Source organism: Schistocerca americana, chromosome 7 (assembly GCF_021461395.2).
Source record: "Schistocerca americana isolate TAMUIC-IGC-003095 chromosome 7, iqSchAmer2.1, whole genome shotgun sequence".
NCBI classification, from domain to species: Eukaryota; Metazoa; Arthropoda; class Insecta; order Orthoptera; family Acrididae; genus Schistocerca; species Schistocerca americana.
Genome location: NC_060125.1, coordinates 394097333 through 394109225, shown reverse-complemented (window position 1 = coordinate 394109225; position 11893 = coordinate 394097333). Strand labels below are relative to the sequence as shown.

Genomic DNA, 11893 nt, shown 5'->3' with positions numbered 1-11893 from the left:
TTCAAGCACACCTTTCTCATGGTGTTTCCATATTTTTGTCTGACTCCTGTATAACTTCACTTGTTTCACGTCTACTTTATGATGGGATTCATGGAAAAAAAATGTGTGAATGAATCACTGGTGAGTGAAATGAATCTTCTGTTTAGGTATTTGTATCTGGTATTGTGCTACAATGTTTTGTTAGAAGAACTAAATCATCTGCAAATGCTAAACAGTCTATTTTGAGATTGCCCTTTTCTAACAAAATTATACTCCAGTTTCAATGCCAGATTCTCTTAAAGTCTTTCCCCATTCTCTGATCATTTTCCCAGGTATACTGCAAAGCAAAATTGTAGGTAGTTCATTAACTTGTCTAAGTCATGTCTAAATCTCAAATAGGTCTGATGTTTTTAGCTTAGATTTTGTATTTTAATAGTTTTTGGAGAAGTGAGTGTTTTCTAACTTATCCCAAATTCTTCCAGAGCTCTGAATAAAGTGGTCCTGCCCACAGACACACTAGCCTTTTTAAAATCTACAGATGTGTACCACGAACAATACGAGACTGGAATAGAAGGGAGAACCGATAGAAGTACTCAAGATACCCTCCGCCACACACCGTCAGGTGGCGTACGGAGTACGGATGTAGATGTAGATTTTATCACAACACATTGACAAAATTGTACAGGAAATTTACTCATACCAAACATGTTAATTATTAAGTGCATTGATATTGAGTGTCACCCTGGCTGTGGTGGTGGTTGTTTAGTTAGAGAAGGCAGTTACTTAGCCTGTAACCCATATTGAAACAAGTGGAAATATAGAAAGCTGCCACATGCACATTATCCCTGATTTATTTGAAGATGCTGTACCTCATCAAAGTAAAGGCACACGGTCATCATTCATCAGCCCCCCCCCCCAACCCCCTCCCCCCTCCCTTTGGGGTTACATTAACCTCATTTTTCTGTTAGATCACAGCACGTAAGATAAATTTGCAACTAGAAACAACTGAATTATGCAGACTACGGACCAGTTTCACTGAAGACAATTTTTTTTGTTATACTTTTCTAGCTGACTTGGCAGATCCCTTCAAATAATATTTCAGTTCTTAAATTCAGTTTTGACTTTACCACATTGTTGAAGTTTCCGTTTCGAGTTTAGGGTGCATGCAAACTAATGTGACATGCTCTTTTCAATACCTCAGTTGCCATCATACAAATTATCCCATGAGCAACTTATTCCCCATAAAACCACTTTGTTGCAGGTTACCTGTCCTGCTTTGGAAATAGTTCTCATTCAATGTAACATTACTGCTGGAAATAGTGAGCTGACATACTACTACTAAAAATAAATAAATAAAATATGTCTTCCAGCAAGAGAGGAAATGTTGGAGGATAAAAAAAAGAGTAATTTTAAATGGTTTGTTCCAGTATTTATTCAGGAACAAGGGTCAAAGAAGACAGAATAGAACAGAACATGATTAATGAAAATCAGCAATTGGTGGTTTTTAACTTGCAGCCCTAATATTCTTATTTAGAATCAGAATTGGGCATTGACCATGTCCAAAAGCACAGTCTAACAATATGCAGCTTATTTTATGTACTAAGTTTTATAAATTTATCTGAACTGTCACACTTGAGTTTTAAGTTTTTATCAATAAATACTGCCTATTATGCTTAAAAAAAGAATACTGAAATGAGATACCAATGGAATGTATGAACAAGTTATGTATTTTTACTCACAAGTCATGTCAACACAAATGTAAGTGTACATTTTATTATTATTATAAACAAATAGTTGGAATCACAATGCGGCAACATTAATATTTTTGGCAAATATCACTCATGAACTATCAGGTACTGTCTGCCATTCCCTATTTCCTTTCTACTCTGAAGTGTACAACTGATAAATTGTTAGGAATGTAGTTTAACAATAATGCATTCCATCATTCGTAAGATTTGCATTTTACAGAAACATTGTGATGCTAACATTGTCTTTTAATTACAAAAGAAGAAGAAAAAAATTACACACACACAAAACACCAAACAATGTCAAGTTTTGCTCACAAAAAGTGGGAATTAAACAAACAGTACAACAATTCTATCTCAGACATATTTACACATGTGTGATGAAGCAATTCAACATCACCTAGCATTTTCGGTTATATTAAGCTAAAAATGAATCACAGGCATTCATTAGACAAGACAACTTTCAAACTTTTAGTGGGTCGTTTTTTAAGTTCACATACACAAAAACAAGACTTGCTGTATGTTACAGAAATTAACTCAGTAAACAACAGCTTCTTCCTTTTATTATAAATAATGCTTACATCTCATGACTCTCAACTGCATACAAAATGATTAAAAAAAATAGTTCTGTTCAACTTCTCTGCACATATGATCACTTGCTAAAGTAACCTGTCTCACTTCCACTTCATTATTCCTTCAAACTGTGTTAAAAATATTATTATTACCATTTTGCGTGTGTCAAACAATAGTAGGGTGCACAACAGGCTCTCTGGTTAATACTCAGAGGAAAAATTATGACAGCTGCATAAATTTGTGACTTTCAACTTAATTAATATGTGCATCTGGATTTTGTACTATTTACTCTCAAACACAAGGGTGTTACGCAACAGCTTCAGGTGCAAATCAAAACAATGCAGTATTTTTGTCAGTAATATGAAATAATATGGACTGTTTATTTAGTTTTTGAATTTACTCCCTACATGTGAGATGTATCTTACACTGGAACAACCTGGGGAGAAAGACAATAGTATCTTAATGAAAATAACCTTAACTTTCGCCAACAAAGAAGTATTTTGAAGTGTATGGAACTTACTACTAGCTACTTCAGCAAACACAAAGAATGTCACCCTGCAGGTTGTAACACATTTAATCAAAATGAGACTTCAATATATCACAGAATGATGATGGCTTATCATCATAGCATGTCGACAAAAACACAGCTCATAAATTCTTGACGTTGACTCTGGTGCCTCCACATCAGTCTTTTCAGTACTCATCATCTGATCCATGACCTACATCAGCATTTCTACCCAACATGTAATTGTCCATATCAATTGATCGACAGTTATTGATTGCATAGCGTAATCTCTCTGCCATTATTTCTTGACTGGTATAAGGAGGAAGCCGGAGCTGAAAGAAGCATGTTTGTGCTGTAGGGAGGCCATCTGGTGCACGATCTACCTTCATCACCTGAAACACAATTAATTAAAACTTCAGTAGGAATGACATATTGTTTACCATTGTACTGATCTCACCACTACGACTTATTAAATCCTATGTAAACATTAAATACACTGCAAAAATACCCATAGTAACAGTGTGGCTGCCATATAGGTTCTTTATATGAGGGTTGGAACTTTAATAGTGGGGTCATTCCATGTTAAATCAGCCAATTGTACTACATGATTTGAGTCATGACCTCTTCGATTTGGAGCAATTTTTTTTTCACGTAATGTACCCACTAACACTAGTTTAAATTTGAGATTTCAAATTTTTCTGATCTTTGGTTTTTGATCAAACGATGTTTCCTTCAATAAAATTCTTCAGGGTATCAGACCGCATCGTCATAATTTAAAATGCGCCAACGTTTCGGCCAGCGTTGCAGCTAGCCTTCATCAGGGCCTTACGTTAACTGCTAAATGAACACACTTGGTTCCTTAAATAGCTGCACGAGAAAACCATGTCGTTACTTGATTGGCTGTAAAAGGAGGAGGAGGAGGGGTGAAAGGTATGCTTTATTGGTGTTTCCTTTATTATCTGTCATTGGCTGAGATAGCTGTTTCCTATTGGTCTTTGTATTAATCCACCCCATTGGAGGAGACGGACGAATAGCGAACAGGTGATGGCTGTGACGTCACACTGTTTCCATGCTGTCCAGAAGCCGGCTGCGGCGTGCCATTCCTTTGTGTGCTCGCGACCACTACTGCGGCTCTCCGCGTGTCTGCATGGGCCGCCACGGCTCTGCCGCCGCTGCGTAGCCCTGCTATTGCAGGCAGCCAAGACCTCGGAAGCTTGTACCCGTCCTCTCTATTCATGTTGGCGGGTCTTTTGGCTATTTCTATCGCCTCTCTAATCTTTCTTTTGAAAATGAGAGGCTGTTTCGCCAGGACGCGGGCTTCTTGAAAAAATATTGGTTTCCCGCACTCGTCTCGGTGTTCCGCCACTGCTGACTTAGTGTGTTGTTTCAGGCGGATATATTTTTCATGTTCCGAGAGCCTTGTACTAATCGGACGTCCCGTCTCACCTATGTAGACTAACCCACACGCACAACCAATTTCATACACGCCAGCTGTGTGTAGTTTGTCAACTGCATCCTTGGTAGAACCGAGCATGTTGATATTTTGTTTCTGCTTCGGAACATTGGTTTGATGTCGGCTTTTCGTAGAATTTTGCCAATACGTTCGGTGACCCCTTGTACATATGGTAACACAGCAATGCTCTGTGCCTCCTCCTCCTCTTCCCTATTAGTCGAAAGAACTGGCAACTAGGCTCCGACACCTAGTGCATCAAACCGAGTCCTACGTTAAGGATTCCACTCACTTCGTGTCTCTCCTAAAGGAAATGCGTGTTACGGACCAAGATCTGATGGTTAGTTTCGACGTCAAATCCCTATTCACGAATGTCTCAGTGTCAGATACTGTGAACATCCTAGAAGAACGCGTGGCACCTGATATATGTGAGCTTGTGCGCCACTGTCTGACGACCACCTATTTCAAGTGGAGAGGTCAATTTTATGAACAAACTGACGGTGTAGCTATGGGCTCACCCCTATTGCCTATCGCAGCAGAAATTTTCATGGAGGCATTTGAGGAAACAGCCCTCCAGTCAGCACCATTACGTCCAAATTGTTGGCTTCGCTATGTCAATGATACTTTCGTCATCTGGCCCCACGGAGAAGAGGAGTTACAGAACTTCCACAAGCACCTTAACCAACAGCATAGGAAAATTCAGTTTACAATGGAAACAGAGAAGAATGGGGTGCTGCCTTTTCTCGACGTGGAAGTTTATCGAAAACCTAATGGTAAACTTGGCCACAAAAAGTACAGGAAACCAACCAATACGGACAGGTACCTTCACGCCTCCTCCCACCATCACCCCACGCAGAAGAAGTCCGCCCTGCACACGCTAACGAAGAGAGCGTACAGGATAAGCGACGAAGAACATCTGAAGACAAAACTTGAACGCCTCAGGTCCATCTTCGGAACTAATGGCTATGGGAAGTAAATGATAGACAGCACCATGTCGACAAGGGAGAAGACTAATAGGGAAGAGGAGAAGGAGGCACAGAGCATTGCTGTGTTACCATATGTACAAGGGGTCACCGAACGTATTGGCAAAATTCTACGAAAAGCCGATATCAAACCAATTTTCCGAAGCAGAAACAAAATATCAGACATGCTCGGTTCTACCAAGGATGCAGTTGACAAACTACACACAGCTGACGTGTATGAAATTGGTTGTGCATGTGGATTAGTCTACATAGGTGAGACGGGACGTCCGATTAGCACAAGGCTCTCGGAACATGAAAGATATATCCGCCAGAAACAACACACTAAGTCCGCAGTGGCGGAACACTGAGACGAGTGCGGGAAACCAATATTTTTTCAAGAAGCCCGCGTCCTGGCGAAACAGCCTCTCACTTTCAAAAGAAAGATTAGAGAGGCGATAGAAATAGCCAAAAGACCTGCCAACATGAATAGAGAGGACGGGTACAAGCTTCCGAGGTCTTGGCTGCCTGCAATAGCAGGGCTACGCAGCGGCGGCAGAGCCGTGGCGGCCCATGCAGACATGCGGAGAGCCGCAGTAATGGTCGCGAGCACACAAAGGAATGGCACGCCGCAGCCGGCTTCTGGACAGCATGGAAACAGTGTGACGTCACAGCCATCACCTGTTCGCTATTCGTCCGTCTCCTCCAATGGGGTGGATTAATACAAAGACCAATAGAAAACAGCTATTTCAGCCAATGACAGATAATAAAGGAAACACCAATAAAGCATACCTTTCACCCCTCCTCCTCCTCCTTTTACAGCCAATCAAGTAACGACACGGTTTTCTCGTGCAGCTATTTAAGGAACCAAGTGTGTTCATTTAGCAGTTAACGTATGGCCCTGATGAAGGCTAGCTGCAACGCTGGCCGAAACGTTGGCGCATTTTAAATTATGACGATGTGGTCTGATACCCTGAAGAATTTTATTGAAGAAGACAACGGCCGCGGAAGCCTACGCTTACAACAAACGATGTTTGTTTTAAAATGCTGTAGCTCAAAAACTATACAACCTAGAGAGCTCAAACTTGTGCCATTGTTTTCCTCTAAAAATTCCCTTCAATTTGATATGTAACGCGACTATGCTACCTAAATCTGAAAATTTTAAACTATTCCAAAAAAACATTTTTTGAAATTTCCAAAATACATACCCTCGGATTTCTTTATAAAAATTGTGTTTGTTGTTCAGTCTGACTGACTACATGCATGCAAAATTTCGAGATGGGATCTCAATGAGTTCTTGTATAAAATAATATTTTACTACCGCAATACACGCTAGTGAGGTGAAAAGCAGACTTATTTCTAGGCTATGAATACTAAGGTAGGCCTATGTAATTCTAACAAACTTAAATTATTATGTTAGCCTTTTTATGCAACATTACCCTCTTATTGTTTCTTAATTCATTAAATGATATAGTGTTGTTTTAATTTAATGTTCATGATTCTTTTAACTATGCATCATAAGGAAGTGAACACATTTTAATTGGTAATCTACATGCTACAAGTTAAAATTTTGAATAAAGCCACTCACCTTCATCCTTAGTTGTAAATGGCAGAGATTATCTTTTTCTTAGTTTTCCAGTGTTATTTGTAATAATTTAGAACAAGTTCCTTACATCAGAAATTGGCATATAAGTAATTTCACTTGGGTAAAAGATTAACTTGTTGATATCTGCATGGATAGAATTGTACTTCTAATACCAGTTGGTATTTACAAAGTTAATACACATGGTTTTTATACAACTTAGTGTTTAGTGAGGGTAGGTGTAACATAATTTAAACGTGCTTCTTTTATGAACTTTTAAGAACTTTTAAGATATTTTTCCAAAGCAAGAGAAGACTTCATTTCTTTAGCACTTAAAGTGTAGGTTCTTCTCGTAGCTGTCGTTGGATTCGCTGTTTGTAAAAGAGTGTTTCCTGGTACATCTAATATATCTCTTGGCTGTGGATAGTAAAAAGACTGGGCTGGACCCTTTGGGTGTAAAAAATTTATTCAGTACATGTCACTGTATTTTTCTTCAATGCATCCTAGCCACCAAGAGTCGTCATATGCTACTGTCACTAAACCAGCAGTTATATTTTCCATATGTGATGGTGTTATTTGGTTCAGTGTTGTCACATATTCAAGAGACTCATCCAGACTAAAATGATAAGGCTTGACAGTAATTTGACTCTTTGTGCAGGGTTTATATGAGTGAAACTTTTGTGTTCCCACAATCGCTTCTGAGTCACTAAACTGAGGAAGTAAGTATCCTTTGGTCAGTTCATAGTCCCCTGTTGCGCAATATTCAAAGTAAATGTTTTTTATGTTTTCCATGGCAAATACATAAATTGATTTGGGTGTTAAGATTTGATGGTTATATGGCCTTTCTAAGCTGGCTTTAGCAGCTAGCCGCTTAACAGTTCCGCCAAGGCCATCGCATGTGCTTTTGCCATGGGATGTTGCAAAGAACTCCCACTCTGCCTCAACTTAAAATCAGTTTTATGCAAACACAAATTAAGGAAGTTTTTCTTATTTTTATATTGTGCAGCACTGCCATCAGAAAAGTAAATAACTTTTTAAGTGCAAAAGGCAAGTTTTTCTTTATGATTTCTAGCAGTTTTTTCTGGAATACATAGAAAGTGACTGCATTATGTTTCAGGCAATCTGATATGAAGACATACTGCAGATGTTTTAGTTTTCCCTCCCATTTATAATATATGATGAAAGGATGCAGTGTAGCTTCCCCGTTACATCAATATGGCCGTAAGTGAGGTAGTGGTCAAAACTAGAGCTCTGACCCTATATGAAAATCTCAAATTTTTTTATAATAAAAAGTGAATGTTGTATAAAATCGTAAGATTCTTAAGTTATTATTTTTTTATGTATTTTATTCTCACATTAAAATATCATTTAATGAATTAACAAACAATAAGAGGGTAATGTTGCATAAAAAGGCTAAAATAATAATTTAAGTTTGTTACAATTACATAGGCCTACCTTAATATTCATAGTGTAGAAATAAGTCTGCTTTTCACCTCACTAGTGTGTATTGCGGTAGTAAAATATTATTTTATACAATAACCCATTGAGATCTTATCTTGAAATTTTGCATACATGTAGTCAGTCAGACTGGACAACACATACAATTTTTATAAAAAAATCTGAGGGTACGTATTTTGGAAATTTCAAAAAATGTTTTTTTGGAATAGTTTAAAATTTTCAGATTTAGGTAGCATAGTCATGTTACATATCAAATTGAAGGGAATTTATAGAGGAAAACAATGGCACAAGTTTGAGCTCTCTAGGTTGTATAGTTTTTGAGCTACAGCATTTTAAAACAATCATCGATTGATCAAAAACTGAGGGTTTTTTTATTTTTAAACCCTTTAAACTCAAAAACCAAAGGTCAGAAAAATATAAAATTTCAAATTTAAACTAGTGTTAGTGGGTACATTAACTGAAAAAAAATCCATCCAAATCTGAGATATCAAGGTTCAGACTGTTAGTTGATTTGAGATGGAATGACCCAGTGGCAACTATTTATTTACAGCTCATACAAAATAGATACATGTTTCAAAGTCTTACTAACCTTCAAAGTAGTCACCAGCATTGTGTATAACTTGTTGCCAGCGATGTGGAAGTTTTAGGGTATTCTTAGCAGTGCCAGTTGTGCTGACAGTTCGAGTGGTGCAGTCTATTGCCCGACAAATTTGTAGCAGTTCTGAAGCGAATGCCGTGAAGTGTTTCTTTCAGTTTAGAAATCGAGCTGAACTCACGAGGGCTTAAGTCAGGGGAGTGCAGTAGGTGGTACAGCACTTAGCAGCCCCATCAGTCAAACAAATCAGTAACAGCTTGCACTGTACGTGCTTGAACATTATCCTACAAAATGATGGTCAGGTCCTGCAGACAGTGTCATCACTTCTGTTTCTATGCTGTTCATTTTTGGAACACAATCTATGACCAGCTCAGAGACGGAAGTGATGAAACTTTCTGCAGGACCTGACCATCATTTTGCAGGACAATGCAGTGCAAGCTGTTACTGATTTGTTTGACTGATGGGGCTGCTAAGTACTATACCAGCTACTGCACTTCCATGACTTAAGCCCTCATGAGTTCAACTCGATTTCTTAACTGAAGGAAACACTTCATGGCATTCGCTTCAGAACTGCTACAAATTCATTGGGCAATAGACCGCACCACTTGAACTGTCAACACAACTGGCACTGCTAAGAGCATCCTACGACTTCCACATTGCTGACAATGGGTTAAACACAATGCTGGTGACTACTTTGAAGGTCAGTAAAACTTTGAAACATGTATCTATTTTGTACAAACTGTAAATAAATAGTTGCCACTATTAAAGTTCCAACCCTTGTATGTAGTTCTAGGTGCCAGGTGAAATAATGATATAATTTCTTAATTCTTCACTGTACATTGTACTTATACTGCTCCAACTTTACTTTTACTTTCCAAATTTGTTTTACCTCACTTATTTGGTGGTTTTGTTAGTCTTTTGTTTATGGAACTGACTTCAGCTCAGTTCTCCTACGAAATCTGTCAATGGAACAGAAGGAGGTGTCCACTAATAAATGCTTTAGACTCCTCTTAAACTGAACTTTAACTACTAATAAAGTTTTTATGGCTGCAGTCAAGTTACTGAAAATGTGTGTTCCTGAATAATGGACTCCTTTTGGGACCAAAGTATAAGCGGTGATCAGAAAGTTTCTGTTAGAAGCCTCATACAGTTCAGAATCGGTATGTCAATCAGGCAAAATCCACATGGACACCAAGTCAATCATCCCATTGATGCGCCAGGTTGAAGATACCCGTTTGGTGAAACACTATGTCCCGCGCATGAAGTAGTCTGTAACTGCCTGCTGCACACCCTTATCTGACAGGAACCATCCGTCCCTGAAGGCCTTTTTCAAGGGACCAAATACATGACAATCACACAGAGAGAGATCAGGACTATATGGCAGGTGCTTGAGAGTCCATCACTTCAGCTGGCATAACTTCCCAGCTAAAACATTTGCGGTATGGGAACGTGCATTATCATGAAGCAGCAGCACTCCTTGGTGCACCATTCAATAGACGTGCTGTCCCACACACATTCTTCATTCTCCGGTGTATGTCTACTGGTGTTTGTCCTTCGCAGTCAAGAAAGGAGCAGCAACATGTTAGTCCTGTTATGATGCATTTAGCAATAACATTGCCATAGTTCACTTTTCCACATTTACTACACCCATGTCGGAAAGGCACAGGTGCCACCTTAATCCCTTGCCTACATGTCGATGCTTATATACTCGCATTGGAGTCGTGCTGTGCTGCATATACACTTCAGCAATGCCCTCAAATGGAAACTCTTTGACCACCTCTTATATGTGACTTTATGCAGGTTATTCTTATTTCTAGTAATGACTCCATGAACTGAGCTGGCTAAATGTCAGTGTAACTTTGTACACGTCACTGGTGAATATGAAAACGATTTGAGTTGCAGTTCTCTCTGACATGTAGAATGGCCACCACAATGCCTTGGTGTTGTTGGTGTTCAGCGTTGTTACCATGCTTGGTAGGGTATATATGGGGTGTGAATAGCATCAGACATTGAGTATCACTGTGAAGGTCTTGGAGATGCCATACACCCATGTGAGACAGCATTATCAGCACCTGACAAAGGTAGAAAATGGCCTCATTGTAGTCTTTATTTGGCTGGCTGGTCAGATTGTGCAAGGTTAGAGACTAGCACCAGATAGATTAGGGAATTATCAACCTGTGCACAGGCTGTTTAGATGGCCCTCATTGGCGAGCACAATGCCACTCTGGGAAGAGGTTCCATTTTTCCAGTGTTTTGGAGAGGCACAGCAATGTTACTCCTGACGTGATGGTGGATGTGAAGAGGTTCCATTTTTCCAGTGTTTTGGAGAGGCACAGCAATGTTACTCCTGACGTGATGGTGGATGTTACTCCTAGCATTACAGTGTGATGGGCCATTGGGTATGACTTGAGGTCACGGATGGTAGTGATTGAGGGAACTCCGATGGCACAATGATACGTTACAGACATCTTGTGTCCTCACGTGTAACTTCTCATGTGACAATATCATGGTGCCATTTGTAACAGGACATTGCTCATCCAATCATGGCATGTGTCTCTATGAATTATCTGAGTGACATTACAGTACTCCTGTGGCTGGCAAGGTCCCCAGATCTGTCTCCAATAGTACATATGTGGAAGCAGAAAATGATGGTTTTATGACACTATTCGCAACTAAATCTGTGCATGCATTCAGGTCAGAGGGCATACAATATCATACTGATAAGTGGGCCCATACAGACACGTTCTTGGTAAATTTGACTTGACTTTGTAATGACTGACATAAATTCACATATCCAACTCACGAAGTTTCACTTCATTTCCTCCACCCCTTCAGGTTGCTTAACTTATATTTTTTGTCAGACAGTATATATTGGAAAGGAGTAGTTGGTATCCACAGTTCTGTGAAAAGGTCTTTGCTGGACATTCTTCAGTTGACACCACAAGTAATTCATATTATATTATCTTGGCATAGGAAAACAGCCGAGTTACCGCAAGAAATGACCCTTATAACATTATGGAGTGAATCTTTCCCAACTGTCTGACAAT

The 11893-nt window shown here is 39.2% G+C and overlaps 1 protein-coding gene across 1 annotated transcript in view; it reads right to left on the bottom strand.

Moving 5' to 3' along the window:
- Positions 1-1386: 1386 nt before the first annotated feature.
- Positions 1387-11893, bottom strand: part of LOC124621816 (probable E3 ubiquitin-protein ligase HERC1) — a 766600-nt gene continuing 756093 nt past the window's right edge. Inside the window, exon 72 of the mRNA XM_047147255.1 lies at positions 1387-3194. Coding sequence (XP_047003211.1) covers positions 2991-3194 — 204 coding nt within the window. The 3' untranslated portion in view covers positions 1387-2990. The remainder of the gene's footprint in view (positions 3195-11893) is intronic.